General features: G+C 50.2%; 2 protein-coding genes across 5 annotated transcripts in view; one reads left to right on the plus strand and one right to left on the minus strand.

Annotated features, from left to right (window-relative positions):
- CHSY1 (chondroitin sulfate synthase 1) overlaps positions 1-15878 on the plus strand; it is a 79861-nt gene extending 63983 nt beyond the window's left edge. The window contains exon 3 of the mRNA XM_064456117.1: positions 12381-15878. Coding sequence (XP_064312187.1) covers positions 12381-13973 — 1593 coding nt within the window. The 3' untranslated portion in view covers positions 13974-15878. The remainder of the gene's footprint in view (positions 1-12380) is intronic.
- Positions 15879-25789: 9911 nt separating this feature from the next.
- LRRK1 (leucine rich repeat kinase 1) overlaps positions 25790-27883 on the minus strand; it is an 82229-nt gene continuing 80135 nt past the window's right edge. For all 4 annotated transcript variants that reach the window (XM_064456115.1, XM_064456113.1, XM_064456114.1 and 1 more), the window contains one exon: positions 25790-27314. In XM_064456115.1, coding sequence (XP_064312185.1) covers positions 27137-27314 — 178 coding nt within the window. In that variant the 3' untranslated portion in view covers positions 25790-27136. The remainder of the gene's footprint in view (positions 27315-27883) is intronic.

Consider the following 27883-nt stretch of genomic DNA (forward strand, 5'->3'; position numbering starts at 1 on the left):
TGAGTGGAGTGAGAGCCTTTCTCCCAGCCTGAGCTCTCTGGTGCCCCTAGGCCCTGCCAGATGAGCTGTGTTGAATGGTACTGCTATTTTAAGATGCAAATGGTGTGTTGGTGCCCACTTTGCTTTCTGACACAAGGTGCTACCCCCGGGGCTGAGTTAGCAATGGGGAACACGTCCCTCTGCCGCCAGCTGAGCCTGTTCGCAAAGGCTTGCTCTCAATAGCGGTTTTAAAGCCTGCTGTTGGCTATGAGTCGGGAGCACACCTATTTGCTCATCGAGTTCATGTCCGAGCCCTTATTAGCTCCGGCTCAAACCGCACTGAACTCGGGAACAACCTGAAGTTCAGATGATACAAGTATATCTCAGAAGAGTACTAAGGAAAATGCAGCAGAAAGTAGTCCTGTGTGTCCCTCTGAAAGCCCCATTGAAGGGTTCTGGCTCCCTCGTGGACGTGCCTTCGTGGGACAGCAGAAGAACACAGTCCCTATCCATGCACCCTGCCCTCCCGGGCCGGTGGCCCGCCTGCGTCTGAACCGCGGCGATTTATAACGCCCTGAGGAAACGAGTGCCCGTTTCAATGCAGCTTTAAGCTGTCAGGCTGTAAATTGTCTTGGTTCAGGAGCTACTTCAAAGCAGCCCTGCCTTCCTGCAGCAAGGAGAAGGCTTTTTGGCAAACCCAGCATAAGTCATTTGCTATTCATGAGTCAAATCCCTGAAATGTCTTCAATCAACAACTAAAAATGGGTCATAAGTAGACAAGGCATCGCTGTTTGGTGAATGAAGCTGCTAACTCCACCAGCCTTCTCCATCTGTTGGCTAAAGCTGCTTCTGCTTTCTCAGCAATGGCTTTTCCTCCCTCCCTGCATTTCTCCATTATGCTCAGCAGCATCACGCACCCACAAGGTTTCCCAAAGCAATGGGACTTTGACCCAGCGGTCAAACCCACCCAGAAGATCTCCATGTTTCTATGTTCCTCCCATTGCCCCGTCTCCCAGAGGCGTGAAAACTGTCGATGGGATAAGGGAAAGTGACTAATGAAAGTGTTAAAATACCTCCAAGTCGGCCAGTTTCCAAATCCAGAGAGGCTGCAGCATTCAAGGGGGAGGGAAGAGAAAGAACGTGCTTGCTGGATGCAAGCGGGGACTTGCAGGCTGCTGGAGGGATGGAGGGACCGAGCAGTGTTGGCTCCAGGTAATGGGCATAAGTTTTGAGCCGAGTCCGCTCTCCCAAAGCCGCAGCTGCCGCAGCTTGGTTGTAACTGGCAGAGCAAGGGGTCCTCCAGGTCGGAAGCAGAGGAACGAAGAGAACCCTAGGAAAGGACCAAAAAGGCCTTCATGTGTGCGTGGCTACTGTTCAGAAGGGAGTTCAGTGTTGTGTGAATAGCATATCCTTCACCAAGCTTGGGAATATTTAAGGCAGTGTTTAATTTCTTTTCTTCCTTTAGATTTCTAATGGTGGCTAATGCATTTACATTCAGCAAAACTGGGTTTATCGGTATCTACATCTCCAGCTTTAATTTAGGGCATTACAAAAGCAGCAGTAGAATATTCTTTTTGTCAGAGCTAGGTGACGGATGGCGTACGCCAGTGAAACTTAAACACACCCGCTCGGAAGTGAGCCTCTTGCTTCGACAGACCGTGTGTAATGCAAGAGGCACTTGGTTACAGAGCGCTGCAGAGTTACACTGCTTGTTACTTTTCCAAACTGTGCCAGACAGCAAACTTCCAGAAAACCTCAGACCATATACAGTTAGCCAGCAACACTATGTGAAATTTTTAACCATATTTGAACGAACGGGCTAACTTGGACACTGCGAGGAGGGAAATGCCAGTCTGCCTGACAGCTCATTTTAATAATGAGAAAGTTGTTCCACTGACAGGAGGACAATAAAAGCTGTGGCTGTGAAGAAAGATGTTGCCTTTCTTCTAGTTCAGAGCGTACATGAAACTGCAGAGGAATGGGCTGGTCCCAAGCCTGTGCACGTGCTGCTGTGTTTTTCCCTTCTTTCACCACTTATCTCTTCTTTCTGGGGTGTTGAATCTGCACCCAGCCCGTGAGCCCTATCAAAATGAGGCTTCAGTTTGCATTAGTAAATCACTACTTTCTCCTAAAACGTGCCTTATTTTAAATATATTATCCCTGTGCTTCAGCGAAGAAAGTAATAAAAATAGGTGACCTTTTTAGCTAGAGCTATTAATGCACAATTTATGGGGCCTTTGGTATACGGGGCATGAAAGTCAAATTCTTGACACATCATCAGCCCTCTGAATGGGCAGACTTCCTCTGCTGGTCCCCCAGTTGATCAAGGAGCTCTGTCTTTTATCACCAAACTACTGTGTATTGCACATACCTTGTCATCTTACGGTTTCGGCAATGCCACGTCTACGCTGGACGATATACATGTTTTCCAGCAATGAGATAAAGGCAGATTTTGCTTTTAAACTCGGCACAGAATAGTGGGCCAGCTTTAAGTCCTGCGTGGTAACGATACGAGCACAAGAAAAACACTTTCGCAATCATGGCATCTCACTGTGGAAATTCTGTCTGCAGCAGCAGCGTTACCGCGCGATGCTCTTTACCATCGCAGCCTTCTAAAGCTGCGTTATCCCAGGGCCAGGGCTCAGCCGTAGGATCCTCATGGGCTGACTAAAACATGTGGCTTCTCCACATAAAACAAGGGTTTGCGGCTCTATTTCCCTCCCCTCCTCTGAGCAATTATTAAACAATTCTTTTGGCAAAAAAAAAAATGTGCATGCGTTTAAAAATGCACACTTCAGAACAATGCTGTGCAGCTTCAGTGAACCCTGGAAGCTGTCATCCTGCGCTGCTCCCCGTGTGAAACAAGCTGGTGATTGAGTCCAGGCCCTTGTAGATAGTCTTCAAACCAGCTTCAGAGATGGTGGCCCTGGCTGAGAAACGGGATTGAAGATGAAGAACCGATCTGAGCTTGCAGGCTGGTGAAAGGAGCAGTGAAACCATCCGCCTGTGTCACAAATGTTACGCCTGTGTTGGGCACCGGTTCTGTGGGAGTTTGTAAGGACCTCCGTAGCTTGTTCTTCTTTTCCACCAACACAAATAAAAGGAGATTGTTCTTTTAAATCTGACTTATTTTAGGAGAAGTAGCCAGAGGATCGTGGAGTGAGTTCCCACTTCATTGCTGGATGCCTTGGAGGGGCATCCTGCTGACACCGGTCCCCAGCAGGAAAGCCAGCACTGCCTCGTGCTGCCGGCTCCTCTCCCGTTCAGAGTAGGCCAGCCTTCAGCAGTGGCCAAAAAAGGCAGGCAGCCTTGCTGTGGCAAGCGGAGGGAGGTCGTGGTCCTCGCTGGGAGGCTTTCTGCTTTTGGGGGGCTGATACATTGCAGTTGCAGTCCCTGGTGCCTTGTGCTCAGCCACAGCGGCTCAGCCTAAGCTTGCTGAGCTGGAGGGGTAGCGGGGATGCTTGGGATGGCCAGTGGTCTTCAAACTGTGCTGAATTGCTACAAGGCTGGCTGTCAGATGGGGGGACTTCTCATCTGAAAGAAGTCAGCTGAAACCCTGTGGAGCTCCCCATCACCTGCAAGCTCAGAGTTGCTGCATGCCCTTTTTGCTAAAGGGCTGTGGGTGTTGTATCACCTTAAGTACTGGGTGTCTTCAGCATCACCCTGGAAAAAGCAGTTAGTGAGCACCATGTTGGAGCACTCGTTAAACTCTAAGCCCAGAGGAGAGAGGTGGCTGTGGCATCTGGTTACTACCACAGTGATTCAGCGTCATTGTGTCCTTTGCGCTGTTGCAAACCAGGCGACACTGGTGAGATGTGTGGAGCCGTGTGGATCCAACAAGAAGGCCAAGTGGATGGAAATGACCCCACTCTCAACGTTTATTTAAATGCTGTCTTGCTCTGTGTTTCAGACATCCCCACCAGCGTGAGGTGTTGTGCAGCTGCCACCTCCTAGAGCCAGGTCATCACTGATCTGGAAGGGGCTGAAGTTTCAAGAGTGTGTCCTGAACAATGTCCCTTTTGCCAGCTGCTCACCTGGCAGAGGCATAACGCAGCAGCACCCATGGGAGCGGCTGTTGTGGCAGCCAGGAGGAGGGCTCGCTAGCAGAGAAATCAGAAATCTAACGTAGTCCCAGTTTTCTGTCCATTTTCATTAGCCAGTACCGATGCTGCTGGTAAAAGTTTTTTTACCGTCAGTTGTTAGGAAAGCGTAAAGTAGGTGGATTTCTAAATGCAGTTATGAAAGGTGCACTGGCACTTTGAGGCTGTTACTGGCACTGCAGGTTCGAAGGGCGGCAGCTTTGACACAGGCAGTTCAGCAGTTGGCCTTGTCTTGGCGATTTCATTCAGCGTTTCCAGCTCCCTTCTCATCCCTTCCCAAAAGATCTATTCCGGCCACAAGTCTTCGCAAGGGATCACAAAGAGCAAGCATGGCCTCCTGCCATAAAGAAGGGAGCTGTGTTCCTCCTCATCTAAAATGGTGCTGCTTAAAGCTGGATGTGCCAATAGTCTTAAAAATTAATCTATTTTTTAAAATACACCCGCACCTTTTCACACCCAGAAAAGAACTGCAGCGGTAGCTATTGTGAGGCCAAATCTTTGCCTAATTAAATTCACAGTAATCTCCTGTGAAGGCTCAGAGAGATTTAGAGCTTTGCACTGATTTGACTGCTTCAGTACTGTCCTTCAGCCTAGACCTGTTACGCTGATATTGACTCCATGTAGGGCACCATGTACCTACCCAGGGGTGGGGGCTCCTGAAACATCTTGCATCAAAAGGAAGCTGTGCTGGTATTGTGAGCGAGGCTGAAGGGGCTGGGTCCTGCAGCCAATCCTTCCCCCAGGGTTCTTGCAGGATCTGGTGTTGTCAGAGAGCTGCAGACCTGGTCTGGTGTGTGCTACAAAATCACTGCTGTCCCCAGCCAGTCTGCCAGAGAGGTTTTGGCTTTATTTCTGATGTTGGACTGATGTTGAGATGATGTGTGGATGCCTAGGCTCCAGCTGAAGTTTCTCCAAGCAGAGGGTTTCTTCCCCACCCCCATCTAAGCAGCAGCCTGTGGTGGCCTTGCCAAGTGTTTTGGGACCAAAAAGGCTCATCATCCATCATGGCTTGCAACTCCTACAAAACCACTGGATGTGGAAAGTAGCTCCCAAATAGGAATCTTTGAATTCCACGGACAAAAGTATTTCTAAATGATTACATTACTGCCTCTTAAAAACACATGGTGGAAAATCATGGAGCAGTCCAGAAGAGGGCTTCTCTTCTGTAGTCTCTGCTCAGAGGAGGCTGCACCCCTCCAACTCTGTTTCCAACATCCAAAAAAATATTTGCTGGGATGTCAGAGGCTTTCTGCTCATCATCTCCAAGAAACTACTCTCCAGGGGTCATGTGCTGCTCCCCTGAAATATTAACACTTAGCATGGGAAAGAGCAGATACAGTCTTCCAAGGCTGCAGCTCTTTCTTTCATAGGCCTGTTGAAAGTCATAATGAAAACCAACTTTTTCTTGTACTCTGCCTGTACTGCAGAGTCTGAAAATGTGGAGCTGACAACGAGGAAAAGGCATCCCGAGACGCAGTATGTTTGGTGGGCAAGTAATTTGGCATCATCCCTGAGTCTGGCCATTAAACGAACAAATCAGTGGCGAGTCGCTGTGTTCCTGGTTTTGTTTGGATCTGGGACAGAGGCAGTCCCTCTCTGCTGGAGAGGGAGAGCTGAATCATTTGCCCCGTGGGTCAAAGCCTTAACTTGAGTGAGGGAGAGCCACGTGCAGAACAGCAGTTCGTACCACGGCTCGTAATTTGGAAATTATGGTAGAAACAAATTTTGAGCACACTTTCTCAAGCAATATGATAATTAGTCATTAGCACCTATGATGTTCTGCTTCTCTAATAGCCGTAGGATAGAACATTTGTTAATATTTAGTGGTGTTTTGTTTGTTTTTGTTTCTGTTAAATCAGAACGTTTTGGAAGCAGAGCCCGCAATTGCATCCAGCTCTCCTGAGGTTTGCACAGTTAAATCTAAATATCCTAAAATGACACGTTCTGCTTTATCTGGTTACTCCTAAGGTACAAAATACTTGCAGGTTATATTCTGGTTTATGCTTTAAAAACATAAATCTGTGTCTCTAGAGAAGCAGTTCCAGGCTTTATGGAGTGCACGGTGGCACCTGCGTAGTTTGTGTGTCGGATGCACCCAAGAGGAGGGATGTTGCACTAAATGAGCAACTATCTTCTTTTGAGTGTTACGTGATTGCATTAGTCTTTCTTTTCTTTACACAGGAGCTCTGATTAAACTTGTCCCCCGTATCCAAAATAGGGGAGACCAGAGGAAGGAATCCTTGCTTCATGACTAAGAGGAGACCGGGATCCTGTATCCTCATTTAGACCAGGAGGGTGAAGCTCAGTTTAACGCAGGGCCAGGCAGGGGGAAGTTCTCTGCTTCAAAGCTGGAGGGTCTCAGTTAGTTCCCAAGTGCTCTGGATTGCTCCCACCTGTAGGTTTTGGGTAACGAGGTCGTCAAGCTCAAGGTTAGAGGTGAAGTACCTGATGCCAGTTTTGAAGACATTCATTTTTGCAGGTTTTCTTCCTTCTGTTGCCAAGCTGGGAATACTTTAAAGGCTACTTGGTTTGAAAAACTGTAAATGAATAAGTAATTTTTAAGCTCTTCTACTTGCTTTAACAAGAAAGGATTGGGAGAAGGACAGTTGTTTAATTAAACAGCTACTTGGTGTTGTTAACAAAAGATTGAACTCCAGCAGTAACTCTCCTAATTCACTAGATTCCTCTCCTAACTCTCCTAGACTCCTTGGGAATTCAGTGACCTTGAGTTTGCCGTGCTTAAAACTTGCCTTACATGCTTGGCTTCCTTTCTCAAATACTTTGGAGAGGAGAGCAGTGCAGAAGGCATCGTGAGGCTCTTGAGTGAGAGAGGCGCTGTCTTGCTTAGTATCATATAAGAAGAGGCAATTGTGTTGTACAAAATAAACCTCTTGCTTCAGAGCACGCCTGGAGTTAATTGCGCTCAGAGGTCGCAGTATATCACAGCTGGGTCTGCCTCGGCCTCCCTAGCAGTCTGCTATGGAAATTTTGAGTACTGGCTGCTTGGGATGTCCAGCTGATTTTCTTGCCCCTGTTTAATTTATGAAAGAAAGCAAATGCAAACCAGTTGTCCATGATGAAATTCGTGTGAGAAGTAACTCGTATGAGAGATCGCATTATTTAATCGTGCTCCAGAGCTCAGGGCTTCACTTGTCAGCCGAGAGGGAAGTCCGATCTCCCAGCGCCGAGTGGCGTTTCCTGCGTCCTTTCCTGTAGTGGCAACTGGAGAGGTTACAGGGCTGAGCGAGTGGCCAAGTTCACTGGAAATGAGTGTTTATCCATCACTTCCCCATGTTTGTCTCCACCATAATAAGTCTGCCCAGGAGTGACTTTAGTCATGTCAGTGGTTGGCTGTGGGATTGTACATAAAGCATCAAGATTTAAAACGGAAAGATCATCGTTAATAAGAATCCTGAATACACAGAGTTGTGTCCAGGGAGGCCACTATGGTCTCCCTCTCCACCACAGGCAAGTCAGCAGTGAACAAAGACCCGCTGCTCCTTTCCATGAGGTCTATACACAAAATATTGCATCAATTTAGCTATATTGATGATTTTAAAACCAGAAAGCTAGCAATCTGTTTTGGTTAATCACTCCAAAGTGGCAAAGCTGTGTTAGTGCAGCTACAATTATTTCATACAATTACTTGGGATGTGGGCCCAAAACCATCTTTTATTTTACTTCAACCAGCCATCAGGAGCTGCCCCCTTGCACCGCTACGGCTGCCTCTCTGGACGGAGGAGCAAGGAGGAGTTGGGGGCGAGCATCCTGCATAGTTTTGGCAGCAGAGCTGTGGGGCAGGGTAAGGGCTGTCCCAGCACCCACGTCATGCCCGTAGGTGAGCAGCTCTGCACCAGCTGCGTGCTCATCGCCTCCCAAATGAGGTGCTCATGCGCTAGGTGACATTAGCCGTTTCTTGAGCTTTTAATTAGTTTGGCTTTGTGTTTAAAGCACATCTTGGGCTTTTTTCGAAGCCTGCCATACAACATGTCTTGTCCACGGTTGCTTTTCATGAGACTTGTGGGGCTGTGCTTTCTGGGCTCTGGTAGTACAATCTGGAGCTGTGAGAGAAAGCCCTCGGGGGCTAATCCGTGGCTGCGGGCCAGTTTCTGCATAAACTGGTCTTATTTTTAAAGTCCATTTTCTCCAGTACACTTTTTTTGGCCTGCAAAAGACTTCTTCATTTAAAATGAAGAACATAACACTCTCTCCTTTCAGTTGGTCTTTTGGACACGAGCCAGTAGTGCCCACAACAGCTGTACCACAGGTTAAACATTCAGTCTCTAATGGTTTGGGGAACATTAGGGTTTTTAAGGCTTCAACAGGTCTAGAGTAAATAGTGGTCAATAGAGAGTAGCTCTTCTTTGTATCCCTATGCTCTCAGTGCTCTGCACTAGAATAAAGCATGCTTAGAATATAATTATTGCAAAATTAATATCCATGAAAGGTTCTTTTTTTGAAAAGAATCCTGGAGAAACCTGTTTCACTAAAAGAAGAGTTTGCAAGAGTTCAGCTCGCAGGAATCTGGTAACAGGCATGGGGAAGTTTGCACGTAATGTCTGGTAGACGTGCTTGTGTTGCTCCCTGTGTCTGTGTTTAATGGCTGCTATGTGGGAGGAACAAATAAATTACAGGGAGAAATTACAAAGAAATTTCTCTGTTGTCTTCTCCCACCCACCAATCTCTATTAATGATGTACACAAGAGGTAATTATGATTTTTGTCTTCCTTATGGCTTTCCAGTATTGTGTGGAGTCAAAAGCCCGCATGTGCTAATAGGTAATATTTAGCATAGTGTTTTGGACCCAAATGAGGTAGCAACTATGTTAGCAGTGATGGGGGATAGTCGGACATTGCCCTTATTAGTGATCAAACCCAGCGCCGAAGACTAGCGCTGCCGTAATGGTTTAAATGGATTAATGTTGGTGGAGCTGTCAAACCATATGGAGGGAAGTTCTCATTTCTTTCAAGTTTTGTAAATGTGGCTGAGAAAACGCAATCCACGTGGGGCCCCTTGTCGTGAAGGAGAGCCTTGGGCATCGCAGTGCCTCTGCATGCTTGGGTTGGTGTCAGCAGGCGCCTTGGCCCAGGAAGGGTTAAATTGCTCTGTTGGCTGCTGGCCACTTGGACTTCATTTACAGCACTTCATGTCACCGTGAAAAAATAGTTTGTAAGCCATTATACTCTCTGAATTGATTAACCCCTTCTGCTACCCTCCTGTGTGTTTCCTACCGGTGTGGGGTGTACCTTGGTTCCTAGGTGGGGGATCGGGGCTGCGGGATGCTGGCACGTCCCTGCAAAATAAGGAGACAAGGAGGACGCTGGAGTAGGAGGGGGGGAGACTTTGTAGGAAAAACAATGAACGTGCCAGCCTTGCAAGGCATTCTTCTGAAAAACAGGATTATATAAAAGCCTGGCTACCGTGGTGCTTCTCATTAGCTGCGCTGCAGGGTTGGCTGGAGCGCAGGCTTTGTTACAGTCGTCACCTTTTTGGCTGGAGAGGTGGCTGTTAATAGATGTGTCAGTTGTAAACTTCTTTGTGTTGAAGCACCAGTAAAGACTTGCTGAGATACGCTGTATTTTCAGTTCAGTTTTCAAAGTTAGCTAGTTTGTGGAAGAGGCAAGAAGTAGTATTAAAAAGTTCAGACGTTAACCATCCTGGCTAAGAGGTTGCTCCTGCATGGCAAGCCAGAGCTTTACAACAAGCTTGTTAATTCTGTTTAGGGCCGTTTGCTAGGGGTTCATATCTTTAGTTCCATTGGGAAGTTTCATAACATTTTCCTACCCATCGGTATTCTATTAAAACTTTGTTGTGTAATCTAAAGGCCTTTCTGCTTCTCATGGTTTCCTCTCGTAGCTAATTCAGAATGTCCTAGATGGCAGTTTTGGAATAAATGCATTCAGGCTGCATGGTCTTGATTTTATTTCCTTGTAAATCCTAAACAAGGTTTGAAATTAAGTCCTATTGTCAATTTTTCCTTTAAATAGTAGTTGCCTAATGACATGATTTAAGAATTTTTATCTAATGTCACAATACTCTTGGGAAAGCCTCTGCCAGTAGTTGTATTGTAGTTAAAATGTCAGTGAAATCTCCAGCCTATTGCCATATGCATTTCATACTTCTAGTTTTATATATATATATATATATATATATATATATGTATATGTTGTGTTAGAGAGGATAGATCAGTGGAGTCAGTAAAAATACACGTGTGGGTCCTGCGGTGTTGGACTCGTTCTTGCTGCATGAGCTCTCCATTGTCATAAATTGTGCTTACAGGAGTGACCATAAGTGGGTGTGATTTGAGGTCTCCTAGAGCCCTTAACAGAAGCAGTGAGGTTCAAAGTGGACAAAAAATAAAGTGTTATAAGTAGAGGAAACAATATAAGGATACAAATGAAGAACAGTCTTTGGGTGAGTGGAAAAACATGCTTCTCGGGAAAGCAGGAGGTTTGTTCAATTTGGATAACCCTCTGCTGAACAGAGGATCAGACCAGCTAACCTCTGCCCGTAGCACTCTTTTAAATCTTGCGTGACTTCTGAAGGGATATACATCTTGACAGGCAGCTCGTCCGTGGCTTGCCAAGAGGCCATCGCCAATATGTTCTGCTTTGGCTGCGTTGCTGTATGGGATCTGTCTAATGAGAGGCAGCCTCTGGCCTGAATTGCTCGCAGACAGCATGAAAGCAGCAGGAATCACTTGGGGGAGAGTAGGCAAGAAGGTGAACTGGAGCAGGAAAGGAGAAAGGGTGGGGGATTGGTGATGACCCATGAAAAAAACATCCTTTCTTTCTCAGGCCGGCTGAAATTCCTCCCTCCCTCCATTGAAATGAATTACATTTGTTCAGATTAGAATCCATGGAGACGCTTCAAGTAGACTCAGCTTGCTCCTGTGCTGTGCACAGCGATGCGCTGCATTTCAGGTTTCGGTGTGCGCACATCTGGTTTGTTAAGATAGCGGCGATTAAATCCAGGTGCAAGTTTATCCCGTAGATTCAGTGTCTGTCCACAATAATGGGAAAAATGCAACTGAAGGCCTAATAAAACAGGACTTCGGCTGGGTCTGAACAGCTGGTAGAAGCATCACTCGCGCTGTGTCCGTTAAAGGGAGGCTTTCTGTGCCTGTGATTGTCCTTTTAGTGCTCCCTTTAATTGCCCTCATATTTGAGTCATTCTCTCTTCTGTTTGGCTTTTGGATTTTAGCTCTTTGCTAATCTTTATAGCCTTTTTAACATGTGCTTTATTGACCGTATTACCTGTAGCAAATTCTGCTGCCAGTACCGCAGATCCTGTATCGAATGAAGCTGTCAGCTCCTCTGGCGGGTCGATGACATCTGTGTTGTGACATAGAATCAGCCCGTGATCTTTCTAAATGTCCGTTGTCTAGGCTGGTATGTAACTTTGGCCTTGAGGGTTTTTTTTTCTCTTGGGGTTTTCTGTTCAGCTTATTTTTCCACATTACCAACCCAGTTTCCACATACCTTACATTATATTAGCTGCTGCCTGACCTACTGAAAACTGTAAAGCTGGTTTGCCTGCTTTTCTTAAGTTGTGGCTTTCCGTAAGGCTTCTGAATCTAATCTTGCCCTGCTATCTTCTTCTTTTGAAATAGCAATTTCCACTTGAAGAACACTTTTATTCTAGTGTACGTAGGCATCCTGTATTACCTGCCTTCTGGAACTGCTGCTGGGAGTCTCAGGTGCATTTTACTTTCTGTTGACATTTTTAAATGACAGGGGAACGGTAGCTTTGCATTGCACTGCTCGAGATAACATACTTAGCATCCTGACTAAAACATTCAGCAAACTGGATTTTTAATGCCTGAATAGCATTTGGGTGTAATGGAAAAGGTGTTGTCATATTTCCTTACTATGTATATGGCATCCTTTATTATTAGCATTAGTATTAGTATTGCCCATGGGAGGCAGAAGAAAAGTAAGAGTTTTGTAGTGAACGCTTCGTGGTTTTTTTTTCCTGGTGATGCTGTGTTGTGAAGAAATGAGCTTACAGTCTACTTACTGCTCAGTTTTTGGCCAACGGTGATACCGCTAAAATAGGCTGTAGTAATCCCAAATCCACGGTAGATGTTTCTTTTACCAGTTTACAATGAATAATCCTCTTAATTTCCTTGAATAGCAGCTGGTATTGCTACAACCTGTGCCTAAAAACCAAGAACAGCTTACTGAGAAAGCCTTCTGGCCCTGCGAGCAAGGAGGAGTTTTCTCCCAGCGGGGGACGTGCAGGCTGACTTCCACAGGGACAGCACTGCCGAGACGCTCACTTCTCCTTTCTCTCTTCTAGATGCAGCAGCTGTTTTATGAAAATTATGAGCAGAACAAAAAAGGCTATATCCGAGACCTGAGGAACAGCAAAATACACAGAGCTATAACGCTTCACCCCAACAAGAACCCCCCGTACCAGTACAGACTTCACAGCTACATGTTGAGCCGCAAGATAGCAGAGCTGCGTCACCGGACTGTGCAGCTGCACCGGGAAATTGTCCTGATGAGCAAATACAGCAATACAGAAATCCACAAAGACGACCTGCAGCTGGGGATGCCACCCTCCTTCATGCGATTCCAGCCCCGCCACAGGGAAGAGATCTTGGAGTGGGAGTTCCTTACAGGGAAGTATTTGTATTCGGGTGCTGACGGGCAGCCCCCGCGGAGAGGAATGGACTCTTCTCAGCGTGAAGCGTTGGATGACATTGTTATGCAGGTCATGGAAATGATCAACGCCAACGCTAAGACCCGGGGGAGGATCATAGATTTCAAGGAAATACAGTATGGCTATCGCAGAGTAAATCCGATGTACGGAGCAGAGTATGTTCTTGACTTGTTGCTTCTCTACAAAAAGCATAAGGGGAAGAAGATGACCGTCCCCGTCCGGAGGCACGCGTACTTGCAGCAGACGTTCAGCAAGATCCAGTTTATGGAGCACGAAGAGATGGACGCCAAAGAGCTGGCCAGCAAAATCAACCAGGATTCTGGGTCCCTGTCTTTCCTCTCCAACTCGCTGAAGATGTTTGTTCCCTTCCAGCTCAGCCGATCAAAAGTAGAGAGGAAGGAACTCAAAGACAAGAAGATCAACATTCTGATTCCTCTCTCCGGACGTTTTGACATGTTCGCAAGGTTCATGGGGAATTTTGAAAAGACGTGCCTCATTCCAAATCAGAACGTCAAGCTGGTAGTCCTGCTTTTCAATTCCAACTCCAACCCTGACAAAGTGAAGCAGATCGAGCTGATGAGAGATTACCGCTCCAAATACCCCAAGGCTGACATGCAGGTTTTGCCGGTGTCGGGGGAGTTCTCGAGGGCACTGGCTCTGGAAGTCGGATCTTCTCAGTTCCAGAACGAGTCTTTACTTTTCTTCTGTGATGTTGACCTAGTGTTTACCACAGAATTCCTCCAGCGGTGTAGAGCCAATACAGTTCTGGGTCAACAAGTATACTTCCCCATCATTTTTAGCCAGTACGATCCAAAGATTGTTTATAGTGGAAAAGTTCCTAGTGACAATCATTTTGCCTTCACCCAGAAAACAGGTTTCTGGAGGAACTATGGCTTTGGTATTACCTGCATTTACAAAGGTGATCTTCTTCGAGCAGGTGGCTTTGATGTCTCCATCCAAGGTTGGGGCCTTGAAGACGTAGACCTATTTAACAAAGTCATTCAAGCTGGCTTAAAAACATTCCGAAGCCAAGAAATTGGAGTAGTCCATGTGCATCACCCTGTTTTTTGTGACCCTAATCTTGATCCAAAACAATATAAAATGTGCTTGGGGTCCAAAGCTTCAACTTATGGGTCCACACAACAGCTGGCTGAAATATGGTTTGAAAAAAATGACCCAAATTTTGGGAAAAGCAGCAATACTAATGGCTCAGTGAGGACAGCCTAATGTCCAGCTATGCTGGAAAAGACTTTTTTTTTAATTATCTAATTTATTTTTGGGAAAATGTTTTTTGATAATTCACTTTTAAAAGACCACACAGGATATATTTTAGAAATCATCATTGTTTTCCTACAAAGTGCTCGTTTTGAGAAGAACAAGGCCGTTGGTTTTTTTGTTGTTGTTGTTGTCGTGTTTTTGGTTTTGAACAAAACTGTGATCAATATTTGCCTTCAAACAAAAAATAATGGTTTAAGAGTTACCTGACCGATCAGCGGAAGTCTGACTTGAAGTAGATTTTCCTTACGAACAAAAGATTGTTTCCTACCTTTTCCGTTGCCGTCTTCGTTGCTGGGATTCTGTAAATTGGGACCCGAGCGTGCAAGCCAAGCGACAAAACGGTGTATCTAAATGTTTTGTTGTGACTGCTACCGTGCAAAGATCCTGCTTCTTTTGTTAAGGGTAGCCATTATTTTTAAAATTGCGTTAGAACAAAACAAATCGGTGTGGCGATGGTAAGGGTATTAATCGCAGGAGGTGTTTTTTTTTTCCAGATGGCTGATTATTTCCGTTTAAAAATACACTTCCACCTATTATGGCCAGGCGACTTCAAGGGAGGGAAGAAAGTAAGCACAACCTGCTGTCCCTTTAGTCCTTGTAGAAATTTTTCGGGTTTTATATTTGGTCCATATATGGACGTAATGTTTTAAGAATCCGTGGTGGGTTCTGTGTGTTATCCTCAACCGCTGTCCTGTCTAGAGCCGAGACGATGCGATCAAGAAATGCCGAAGCGTAATGAGGGAGGGGAAGAGGATGGGAAACGCGAATCTCTTGCAGCAAAGCGACAGTACGCAACGAACAATTAGAGATCCCTAACGAGAACTTTGAAAAATCTTCTATACCGCGTGTACTGCACCTGATTGCATTGATTTTGTTCCGTTGGTTACATGATGTTAATGGGAACAATTATTACATTTGATTACTAGTTTTGTTTTGGGATTTTTTTTTTCTGTATCTAATAGACCGTTAATTTATTTAATATCCATTGTTTTAGGTTCTTGACCTTTCCTTGAATATCTGTTAGTCATTTTAATATTATATATATATATATGTGTGTGTAAATATATATATATATATTAGGAATGTATTGCATCTTCTCACTGATAAGGTAGTGTACATCATACTTGCAGTAAATGATCTCCAAAGATTACTTTCTAAAATATTTTTTTCTATGGATCTTCTTTTCCCAAATTTCTTTAACATTTTTGGAATTACTTCAGTGAGCGTAGGAATTCTTTTGGTATTCAAAGAGGAACTGGGGATGAGGCGGCCGAACACAAGGAAAGTGCGATCCCTAGGAATTAACACCTAGCAAGGTAAGAGAAAAATACTCAAAGTGCCTTAAAGCCAGCAAGAGAGCCCTTTACACTGAGACTCAGACAGTGAACGGACATTGTCACTGAAGCAGATGATCTGTTGGGACCTACCTACCTGTAAATATCTTGCTCAGCAGAAATAAAAAATACGAAACCAGCGAACAATATATTTTTCTATTGTACCCTCCAGCACCATTTCGTCTCATTGCTCTCAGTTCCGCTTTGCCTACTCTTTGGGAAGTGGAGACTAGTGAAGGAATGGAGAAGAACCAGTGCTGAGGTTGTTGCCATGTGTGAAGGGATCTTATGGAGTAATTGCTATTCCAGTAGAAGAAATAACCATTGTTTACACGTGTATGGAATATGAGCTGCAACTAGTGTAGAGTCGATGTCTTATAATGTTCATCGTTTTTTGGTGACAGTCCCAAGGATGTAGGTACTTGGATGGATTCAGTGCATGGAAAATCTTCTTCTTTTTTTTTTTTTTTTTTAAGACTTGCTTCTAAGATGCAATAAAGATTTTTTATTTGCAATCGGAGCTCCTCATGTCGTCTGCCTCAGTCCGTATCTCTTCATACAGCGTAGGCTCGGCCGCAAAGGCAAAGCAGTTCTGGGAAGTAAGTCCAGGTAAAAGGATCTCCCTCTTACAAAGGGTTTCGACCTCTGTGTTGTGTTTTGGCCTGGAATAAACTTAATGCCCCGTACCTTGGCTCTGGGGAAAGGGGAGACAAATCCGTTCATCAGACTGGTGCGCGCGCCCGTTGCTGCCAAGCCGTGCGGGTCCCTGGGGCAGCTGGACCTTTTTCCTCGTGAAAAGATTAAAAGTGCTTTCGCTGTCTGAAAACATCCATAACTATACATTTTAAATGCCTGCGATGACAAGGCTGAATAATTTCGTAATGTTTTGTATAGTCAAACACAGAAAAAATAATTATTGTGTCAAGCACTTCTAATAGCTCTGCCAGCTTTATCGGTTGTTCAATACTGGCATGAGGCTTTTTTAGGTAAAAATTAAGTCCCAAAGCAGGGATCTTAGGGATTACAGAAGTGTGTCTTCACACCAGGGAAAGGGAAAAAAAAAAGCACCTGGTATTTGTGGCTGCAGAAAAGAGCTTGAAGAATATGAACCCTGAAGACCTGTACCAAAAGTTGGGGGGGGAGGGGGGGAAGCCCCGTACTTACACTGTGTTTATTAGCATTTATGGTTATGTGGGACTCTTTTGGCCCATAGCAGCCGGTAAAAGCAGAATGCATGTAAATGGAAAAAGCCGTGCAATGAAAAGCACCCATCTGGTATTGGGTTTTTTTTGCTCAGCTGCCGCAGTCCTGATTCAGTTACCAAATCTGTCCAAGCAGCATTAAAAGCGAGTTTTACAACAAGCTTGCAGGCAGCTCTTGAGGCCCCACATCTGAACTGACCACGTATTTTATGGACTCGCAGCTTAAAAACAACCCATTTTAAAGTTAGATTTCAAATTACAACTGTCTATGATAAAAGTCTAACCTTATAAACCCCGTTTTGTACTAAAATAAGCGGCATTTGGTGCCCAAGTTCTAAGGAGCTTGACCAGGTGGAAGTCATCGGCTGGCAAGTGCTAACCCAGCCTCTGACAAAAATCCCTTCTGGGGCTGGAACATTTCATTCACAGTTTACTCTGGTTATTTGGTTCAGAGAGAAGTTTACTTCATGCCGAGAAGCCAGCTGGTGTTGGAAAGCGCAGGAAGGTTTGCCTTTGGTCTGTGAAGAAAAACAAGGTATGAGAAAATGAGGTGGTGTCATCCTGACGTCGAAGAACGTGGTGACGGAGGCTCATTTACGAGGCTTGCTTGTTGTCGAGATGCTTCTCTTCTTCATTAAAACAATTAAAAATGTGAGACACTTCTTTCCCTTGTTCTTCCAGTGTATGTAACCCGTGTCAGGTGCCGTGCTGGTCGCTCACTGCAATAAAACTCCACCCAAGCAGAGCTTTGCAGCCCTTCAGCGCTTGGGTTTAAACCCTTCCACCTTTTCTGGACACCCATGGGTGCGAGCTCTGTCCCGCACACCCGCGCGGAGGATGAACTCGCGAGTCAAAGCTCAGAAACACTTCGCCATTCCCATCTTCCCGTGGCTCGCAGCGAGAGACGGGCTCACACGGGGGGTTCTTGCCCACACTGACTCCGCTCGCCCTGGCCCGTTGGCTCGTGCTTGGCAAGGTGGTGGCTCTGGAGGGCTTCGGAGGCCCCGTGTGTCCGCCGAGCCGCGGGAGCGGCCGTCTCCCACCAGCGACCGCTGAGAGACCATGCTCTGAAGCACAGGTGACCCATCACCATCTTCACCCCTCAGGTATCCTCGCTCCCCGGCCCCGCGTTGCTTGTCGGGCCTGCTGCCCCCACCGCGGTGCTCCGCCGGCGGCGGCCGTCCCCAGGGCTGTCCTCCGGCAGCCGCTCAGCTGTGGGGGGGCTGTCGCCGGCAGCCGACGGAGCTGGTGAACAGGAGGGGCCGAGCTGAACTTTGGGGGTGGGGGGGGTGTGCAGCAGAGCCTAAAGCCAGCCTTGGGCCTCCCTTCTGGGAGGTGCGTTTGTGGGGTGGCGAGGAGAGCCTGCTTGTCCTGTCGGGGGCGGGGGGGGGGAACGGCCAAAATTCACTGCGAGCCTTGAGCTGGGGCGTCTTGAGGCTGCGCTTGGCTCTTTGTTCATCCGCTTTCATCAGTCGCTGGCGTTAAATAGCATGTGAAATCAGGGAAAGGCAACAGGGTGGAGCTGGATTTATTAGCTCTGTTTTCTAAAAGCACTTCCCTCCCAGCAGCTCATTTCTTTGCTCTTCATTTCTTTGCTCGAGGATCAAAGATGGCAAAAAGGGCACGGGGAAAGTGCATGCTGTATTTTCTGTGACCGTCGTGCTCGATGCGATTACAGCTTAAATATTTATAAGTAACTTTGCAGAGTCACAGCCCATGGAAGGATTTCAGGTTTTGGTCCTTCAGGCACAATAGGGTTTTATTGACCTGAAAAAAAATAAATGAGTGCCCAGCTCCAGCTTCCCTGGACCTGCCTGGACGGTTCTATTCAGCAAAATCAGCAAGAAAGTCCCGCTGACCCTAAATCTGCTTAGTCTGAGTTTTTGCTGAAGCTCGAACTTTACATTGCAAATTATTAGCCTAAGTCATTTTGCATGAATACTTGCTAAAAATACTCCGCTTGCACAGCCAGCCTCACTTGAGAGCTTTTTTGGCAAGAAAAACCCTTCAGAGGCATTAAAAAATGGAGAGAGGGTTAGTGCTTTGCCGGGGGCAGATGCTTCCAGGTCCCTCCAGGTTCCTCCTCTGCTCCGCTCCGGGACGTGGTGGTTTCTGGGCTGGTGGGACGCTGCCCGCATCAGGACCTGTTTAAACAAAAGCTTTTGTACGCAGGGCTGCAGCCTCTGCGGAGCGGCGCGCTGGCAGCGTGAGTTATTGCACTGGCTGGAGCAAATTCAGGGCTTTTTGGACCCGATTTGAGCTCAAAGGCCGTCTCTGCGGGGCCTGGGCAGCCTTGGAGACACGCGAGGCGCCCCGGCCGGGGCACGTTTGGGCTGCAGCGCGGCCGCATCCCATGAGGTTTCCTTCCCTGAGTCTTTCATGGAATTTCACCTGGCTGCTGCTGCCAGAAGCACTTTTATGCCTCACATCCAAACCGCTGCCGAAGCTTTCCCAGGTGCAAGAAACCCGCCCGCGTCCTCTCCAAGCTCCAAAACCCATCTCCCCGCTCTCCTCCAGCCCAGGAATCTCTACCACCTTTTAAATCACATTTATGAGCAGGGTGAAAAAAATGGAATTAACATCAAAAAAATAACAGGCCAAATACAGGGCTGGCCGTATTTACTTTCACACTTTAATTCAATAAAAACCTCAACTTTAATTGACCTGAATTGGCTCCAACATTTCCAGCGTGCTGGGCTCAAGTGTCTTGGAAACTGGGGGTGTCCACCGCACGACTGGGGGTGCCAGAAGGACTTTGCCCAGGTTCTGCTGCGCCTCTCGCTGTTGGTTTCCTTATAAAAGGAAGACAAAAATAATGCCACCTTTGTGCTTTATTGACTTGTCGATAAGAGGGCTTATACAAAGGGCGCAGTTTAAAGTAATTCTGCAATAAAACAAACTTCCAAACCAAATGTGCTGCGATATGGGGCAGATAAAAGCTGTTTGCTTTGCTGGGGTTGGCTCTGCAGGCAGTGTTTGGCCCTGGGGAACCCAAATTGCTGCAGACGTGCAGTTTCGCGGGGCAGGTACGTGCCCTGGCCGGCTGCCAGCTGCCAAAACTCGCTCTGCTGTGATTCCCCTGGTGCTGAGCACCCGCCCCAGGCAAGCTCAGCCCCCAGCACCTTCCCTGGGCTCATCCTCATCCTCCTCTCCATCCCCATCCTCAGCCCCATCCCCAGTCCCGTCTGTAGCCCTGGTCCCGTCACCATCCCCATCCCGGGGCAGCCTCCCCAGGAGCAAACCCAGCCCAGTCCCCTGCACTCAGCGATGTCTCTGCAAACCTGGGGGTCCCACCTCCCCGCCACACTGCTCCTCAGAGCCCCACGCTGCAAAAAAACCCCCAGTATGTCCAAAACCCCACCACCCCGCCCCGGCACTGGGGCTTCCCCGAGGGGCACCAAGCGAGATGCTCACCCACGGCTTGGTTTGGTCCCCGCTGCAGGAGCGCGCCGTGGGGACGGCAAAGTCCTCGTGAGGGGACTTCCACAACAGCGGCGTCCCACCGTACCCCACCAAAGCAAACGGCTTTCGATGTGGCTGCCAGGGCTCCCTCCCGCCCCGTGCCCACCTCCGGATGGCAGCAAGCGGTAGGCAGCCAAAGCTGGGGGTGATGCCGGGCCCCCCCAAATCCCTCCCGCAGCACTGAGGAGTTTCCTGTAAATTAAAAAGTTTTAAAGAAAAGGGGAGCGCTCCAGGGCAGTGAGAGGCTCCCGGCCTTCCCCGCTGGGTCTCCTGCCACCGGCCCACGCAGCAAATGTATTGATGTCCAATTGCAAACAGTGGTTTGAAGTGTGCGCCTCGGTGGGAAGGCTATTTTTATTTTAAAATTGAATATTTTTAATAGCTTTTTCCTTGAGCAGCTCTGAGCCATGTCAGGAGCCTGTGCTGGAGCTGCCCCTGCCCTTGGCGCAGCGGGACTTTGGGGTTAGCCTTCCCCTTGGGATTATTTGGGGGGGGTGGGGGGCAGGAGGGTGGCCATGTGCTACCCCTGGATGTGGCAGCGGGAGCAGCAGCGATGCTTGGGCATCGCTGGGACCTGGCCCTGCTCCCCACCACAGCTCTCCCGGGGGATTTCTCTGCTCTTCAGTTCAGTTGATCTCCAGGTGTGTTTGGGCAAAGCTGAGCTGATTTTCGCACCTTTATTGTTTTCCACCGCGCCTGCGGGCCGTGGCGTGTGCGCGGCGCTGACTGATGGCCGCTGCCTCCTCCCAGGAACATCAGAACCCAGGTAGAAACAGAGCTGGGCAGTGTTTGCACAAGGAGACCAGGAAGGTTTATATTTTTGGAAAAATTCAGCACAATTTTAAAAGTCCTGGTCTCGCATGGGGCCCTGCTCACCTCAGCCATAAGGGTTTGACTGTCAGCGTGGTGAAAAATCAAAGGGCAGCCCCCTTTTCCAGGGGTCAGACCAACAAGTCCCCAGAGGACACGCTGTTAGGGCTGGAAGATCGCACTGAAGTGTTTAATAGCATGGAAACCAGCCCAAAATGCCGCCGGTGCAATAACCAGACCTGGGGGTAACAGTGTGTGGGGTTGGGACCCCCATCCGGTGCGTGGGGTGGGGGCTCAGCCCCAGCGCTGCGGCCCCAGAGCCGGACCCCACGGTGCCTGCTGGCGGGGGGGCTTTTTAACGCAGCAAAATGCCTCCTCAGCCATGCTGTGTAAAAGAGCCTATTGTCGGAAAAAAGAGGAAAAACAAAAACCACAATAGGACTGAATTGTATAGAGGAGCCCCCGACATCTAATATTTTTTACAGTGAGCGGGATGCGGCCGCCTTAACCCCCCCTTCCAGCCATCGCGTCCCCATAACGTCCCGGTGTAGGGCCCTGGGGTGACTGGGGACCTGCAGCCGCACGGGGAGGGCTGGGGACAGCAGGTTTGGCCGGGACCGGCGGCGGTGCCGGGTGTCCCCCGGCCGTGGTGGGAGCCGCTTGTCCTTTGCCGAGCACGGCCAGGCCGCTGCGGCCAAGGGATGTTATTTTTGGGGCTGGTTCTTCTTGTCTAATCCTCCCAATAGGACTGCGTTTTAGAATTTTTGAGAAGGAAAATGGAGAAGGAAGGGGCAAATGCGTGGCACGGGTTAGTCTGTGGCTCCCGCCGGTACGCGGGGTGCTGAGGCATCCCGCTCCCTGCACAGGGCAAGGCAGGCGGGGGCAGCCAGGCCTCTCCTGATGAAGGCAGCAGTGCCCAGCGACGGGTGCTCTCACGCCCTGCCGAATCGCAGCAGTTGGAGGGATGCACCCGTGTGATCGCACAGGGAAGAGGTGGTGGATGGGGGCAGAGCCCTGGTGGGGTCCAGGCCCTGAGCCCACCCCACCAGCCCCCTGAGCACGCGGCAGCCCCTTCCCTGTGTCTGTGTGCCACCGAAGCCACCTCCATCCCAAGCCGCCATCCCTCCACCTGTGCCTCCAGCCATCCCCAAGCGCTTGCAGGGCAGAGGAGGACTCTCCCAGTTCACGGGCCCTGGCACCGCCGGTGTCTAAGGGCGGGCGGGCCCCGGAGGCACCCGCTAGCGGAGCTGCTCTGCGCGGGGAGCGGGCGCAGGGGAGGCGCGGTGGCCGTGGCGCGCTGCCGGGGCTCTGCCGGTGCTGGCAGGGGAAGGAGCAAGAGGGTCACAGCTTGGCACGAAGGAGAAATCAGCAGGACCCGAAGCTTGGAGGAGCCTTGCTGGGGGTACCAGGGCTGGGCTGGGAGGGAGAGGGACCGGGGTGTCATTTTGTTAGGCACCGGTGATGAAGAGTAGCCGCCTGCCCTGGCAGAGCAGCAGCCTTCTCCTGCCTACGGTAAAACAGAGCCAGGGCCATGGTGCCAGTTCAGCCACCGAAGCCCGACGGCGCTCCCCATCCCACTGCCACGGGGCCGGGGTAAGCCGAGGACAGGCTGGCAGCCCGAAATAGCCATAATATTTCCTGTCCTTTAAAGTTTGCTTAAAGAAAACTAATTTCCTCTGTCCTTTCGATAGCAGAATACAAAGCAGCCAGCGTTGCCCCTTTCCCCACATCCCTTAAAAAAAAGGTCACCTTATTGTTTCCTTACGCTGAAGCCAAGAGCCCCTGGTGCGGCGCGGGGATGGTGGCGCGTCCAGCTCGTGCGTACCTGCCCGCCTGCCCCCATGCTTCTCACTGGGGCGTGAGAGGTGGGTTTTGCTCTAATATATCAAATGATTTTTTTTTCCCCCTGCACGTTGAATGTAACAAAGGGAAAAAAGCATGTGAGTCACAGAGCTCTTGGGAAAATGAAGCCAAAAATGGCATTTTTGAGCCTCAAAAGCACAAAGAGCCACCTGGTTGTCAGGCAGGGGCGAGTGCGGGCCGTTGCGGCGTGGTTTGAACACTTGGGCGGCAGCGCGGGGCTGCAGGGAGACTGCGGGCGAGCGGGCAGCTGCCCCCGCACCGGCACAGCTCCGGCCGGCTCAAGCCCTGCCCGGGACGCTGCCCGGGGCAGCCGCTGCAGAACCACCCTGTTCGCGGGATGGGGACATAAAGTCTTGCTTTTAATTTCCATTCATGCTGCAAGGTTAGAAAGTATGAGTGGCTTTGCTGTCCTTCCTACCCAGCTGTCCGACGGGCAGCTGCCGCCCCCAGTGCCTGCAGCAGCCCGGCTCCTGCAGAGCTGGTGCTTTCGGGTACCACGAGAGCCGCAGCCCAGGGCCGCCGCAGGGCTGGGGCTGGTCAGGGCGACCGGAGCGGCGCCGCGCCCCGCACCTGTTTTCTGCCAAGGTTATTTTATCCAGCCAGGACTGGGGAAACTTTTAATACCATTAAATTGCCCTTTCCTTGCCTTTCTATGCAGGCAACGCCCGGATTAGCTGGAGGGATGTGCCCCGCAATGAGCGGCGCAGGGTGTAACCCCATCAGCCGTGTCCGTGAGCAGCGGGACGGGACCGTGGTGCCAGGCTGCTCTGGCAGCCGGTGCAGGCGTTTCGGCCCAATCCTGCACCACTGCCCAGGGCCCTTCTCTCCTTCTCTAGCAGAATTAGCTTTAATGCTGCCTGTTTTTCCTGCTTACGGAGGAGCCGGTTGGTTTCGGACAGCGCCAGGCCGGCGGGGGCGGTGTGCCTGCGGCGCTGGGAGCTTGTGCTGGTCCCCAGAACCCTCTGAGCGAGCACCAGGGTGTGGAGCCTTGGAGATCGGGTATGACCAGCACTTTGCATCCATGTCATGCCTGCCTCCCCCCGAAAAATGTTCAGGCAGCCCCTGAGCCCCACCGGGCCCCGGGTGGTGGGCATGGCAGGCGTTCCCCATCCCAGGGCCTGACCCTGCATCCTGCTTGCAGCAAAGACACAGCCAAAGCCAGGACTAGGAATCAGTGTCCAGAGGTAACTGGTTTTAGTTCTTTTAAAGCAGGTAAAGAACAGCCGAGCGCCTCAGGGAAGACCCCGGGGCGCAGTGTGCGGCTCCCCGCTCGCAGGAGGCAGCTGGGCCAGGGGACGCAGCCGGGGCGTTTGGGCAGCCGCGGCTGAGCAGGGGCTCCGGTGCTGACGGCTCAATTAATCCCAGCGGCGACAGGTCCTGCTCCTCGGCGAGTAATTAATGGCCCCAGCACCCGCCTCCTGCCTGCTGCTGGTGCGGGGGGGGTTAATCTCATTTGGGAGCATCCGCTTCCCTCGCCGTGCCGAGCCCTTTCCGTGTGCTCCCGCTGCTCCGAGACGGGCTGGGGGAACCTGAGGCTGACCAAATAAAGCTAAGCTGTTTTCTCGTCTCTCCTCGGTCAGCTGCAGGAATAACCTCCTCCAGGCCCCGCTCGGGCTTATTTTTAGAAGCTGAAGTAAAATAATGGCTGCGACACACGCAGCTATCCCGGGCCAAGCACTGGGAACGGGGACTTAACCAGCAGCTGGGCTCCAGCAGCCCCTTGCTCCTGGGCTTTTGGGGCTTTTCCTGCCTTTGGCCTGGACCCCATCCCTTTCCCCAGGGATGGACGACAGGGGGACGGATGACGTCCCCTCACCCGACCTGCTGCCAGTCCTGCCGGGAGCAGAAGAGGCTTCGCTGGTGGGAGGGTTGGGAACGAGCACTGAAATCTCAATTAAAGTGCCTGAACTGGTGGGTTGTTTTTTTTTTTTTTGTTTTTGTTTTTATTTGTTTACTTTTGCCCCTGGGGATTCATTCCCGCAGCACGTGCATTGGCTGCTTAATGGAGCCTTGTGCTAACGAGGTTTCAGGTTTGCTGAAAGGGGAGGTTTTGTCCTGATTCCAGAGTAGCAGCTTTCAGGACCTCAGTCGCCTTTGGGAACCGAGCCCGTTCCCAGGCGGTTTCGGGACACGCTCACTCCCATCCTTGTGGCAGGGACCTCTCATGCCACTGTGCAGTGACGTCTGCTTCTCACCACCCCTCCCTCCCCGGCCCTCGGGACCCGGCTGGCGAGGGTGGCAGCAGGGTTTTCGGAGGCGGGACGTCCCGGCGTGTCTGGGGGAGGGCGCGCGATGGCCGTGCGCAGTACCAGCTGCGGAGCGCGCGGCCGCGAGCAGAACAAAGCCCCTTTTGTGGCGGGGCCTCGGCCGGTGCCCACCGAAGGTTTGGGAGAGGCTCCGGCTGACCCCTGGGGGAGGTGGGGTGCCCATGGGGGGCACCAGCCCCAGCCCGGCTATGGAAGCAACATGGTGCCCGAGATGTTCTGCTCCAGAGAGACGATCAGGGACAGCGGTGGCTATTCCTGATAGTGTTTTGTCAGGGAAAACCTGCAAGGCTGAACGAAAGTACAAGCTGTTTTATAGCCTCTGTTGGGGCTTAAAGGCTCAAGAAATAGCACACGGGTGTAAAAGGGGTCTGGCACCTGAGGAAGGCGACCGTGAGATGGTTAAACCCCAGCTCGGGTGCCAGGGGCGTGCGTGGCCGGCACGCGCAGGCTTTGGGCTACGCAGCAGGATGGGAGGCAGGTGACACAGATACAGCTACTTCACAGCTACGCTTGAGTCAGGATGAGCTCTCGGGGCAGCTGTGAAAATGCCCATCAAACAGCAGCGGCAGCGAAGGGCTGAACCGCCTCTTCCCCGTCTCTGAGACAAGAGGCAGGAGAGCTTGTCCCGGCGAGGGAGAGCAAACCAGGGCGTGCTGCCGTACCTGCTGCACCAGCCGCTGGAGGAGCCGCAGGGGACGGAGGCAGGTAAGGCCGGGTAAGGAGACTGTACTTGTAAACCTGATTCGAGGAGGACGTGCACCTTAATCGGCTGCTGCAAACCCCGCACACCCTGCAGCTGACGCAGGCGTGGGCTGCCAATAAAAAAGGCCACCGACGCAGTGTCATTGTGGGGAGAAATCTGTTTATTTTAAGATACACTGTTTCTGAAGAAGGATATTTTAGCAGCCTGCAACAGAAATGTGAACCAGAGGGTTAACCTGCCCGTTCGGCCTTGGCCAGCCTTGCCGATGCTCACACAAGTTTCTTGGGATAGAAAAAAAACAAAAAAAAGGTCTAAAATTCAAACTGTACACCTTTTTACAGGGTGCTTAGCCAGGCTCACTTTTTACACTGCTGTACATGCTTGGGATAACTAAGTGCAACTGTATTCAGAGCCAATCCATCATCCCAGGCCACTAATGAAGATAAAATAAAAGCCGTGGTGAGCAGAAGCTGCACAGATACACAGGCAAATTAAGCTTATTGTGTTCCCGATACTCCAGAGTGCATTTCCCAAGAGAAGGAGGAGTGGAGCGAAGACGGTTTATAAACCTTCCTGGTCACACGGCTCCCTTCTCTTACACCAGGAAGCCTCTTGTCAAAGCAAGTGACTTTGCTTTCTATCAGCTTTATTTACAATTGACTTTGCAACAGTGCAATTAAATAGCTCGCTCACTCACTGAGATTGTGCGGTACCGTCGGCAGGTTGTTTTAGGCTCTCTCACAGTAACGCTGTGCCACAATAGCTTTTAGGAACCAGAAATGCAGTGGCCAGCCAAAGCTTATTGCTGGTCCTTACACCCGGATGTCTCTACGCAGCAATCGCAACAGGGGCTACCCCTGAAGTAGCCTCTAACAACCTTGCAGGGATGCGGGCAGCAGCCCCGCGGCGCAGGGCGCCCAGCAGACGCATTTCCCGCGGGAGCAGAGGGAATCAGCCCACAGTGAGCCGCACCGCCGGCCAGCAGGCAGTGGGGACTGTAACGCGCTCAGGCTCCCGGGAAAGGGCCCGCTGAAGTTAACGGAGCTCTCCTGGCTGACAAAATACACTATAAAAGCAGCAGCAGCAGCCAGGGCATGCTGAAGGTGAGGAAGGAATTTAAAATGGGGAAGAAGAAACGGGAAAGAGAGGCATGAGCAGAACTGCAGCCACCTCCGCTTTCTGCACTCGACTACTGCAGGGGAGCGTGTGATGGAGCAAGAGAGCGGAGGGACAGCTCAGCTCCCAGGCTCGTCCCTGCCCTGCTCACACCGGTTTCTTCAGTCCCCGAAAGCCCTGATGGGGCTCCAGCCACGGGACCCCCGCAGTGCTCATTAGCAGCAAACCAGACGCATGCTCCCCCCACGCACCCCTCGTGCCCTGCCTCTCCGGGGCTGTGTCTCGGGGTCCAGGCATGCTCAGAGCAAAACGCTTCCGTCCTTTAGTCGAGCCTTGGTTCCCAGCGCCACAAGCACTACCTTCTTTTCCGCATGCAGGTTTCAAGCCTTCCCAGCTCTTCGTAGGCCTGGTAGAAAACGTCAAAGTCTCTGGCGCTCCAGCCCCTCCAGACAGCCAGGCACCACTCCATGTTTTCATTCTCAAAGCAGCACACAACTGTGTCCTTTGCTATGAGCGCAGCATCCACCAGCGTCCTGGGAAAGGAAGAACAGAGCAGAGAAGGGCGTTACAGCGGAGAGCAGCTCTGCTAGCACAGCACACCACCGCTCGTCTGAGGCACTGACTCACAAGCCTTCCTTTCCAGCTACCGAATCTCTCTTTATAAGCTGAAAATCCTTGAGAAAGGACAATGTAACAAAGAGAGGGATCAGGAACTATGTCATAGCAAAAGCAAGCGGCTCAGTGACATGGGAAAAGATTTTTAAAGGGATTCGGGAGCCTAAACGTGCAGGTGGGTGCTTAAGTCTGCCGTGACATTTTGAAGTTGCTGTTAATCCCCTGATTTGTTAAATCCACAGACTCTGTTGCCTGCTGCCAGCTGGGCATTTTCAAAACAGCCCGCACATCATGCCACAGCTAGCAGGCTGCCGAGAGCCTCTGCAGCCTGAAAGGCAGCGTGGAGGCAGGACAGAGCCCACCTCTGCCTGCTCAGGGTACGAGCCCCGAGTCCAGATCAGCAGGCGTGGCTACGGCAACAGCCCAGGGACCCACAAGGCTCAGGCAGGAGTCCTGCGTGACAGCATCGTGTTGCGAACGTGTGGCC

The sequence above is a fragment of the Phalacrocorax carbo genome, chromosome 7 (genome assembly GCF_963921805.1).
Source record: "Phalacrocorax carbo chromosome 7, bPhaCar2.1, whole genome shotgun sequence".
NCBI lineage: Eukaryota > Metazoa > Chordata > Aves > Suliformes > Phalacrocoracidae > Phalacrocorax > Phalacrocorax carbo.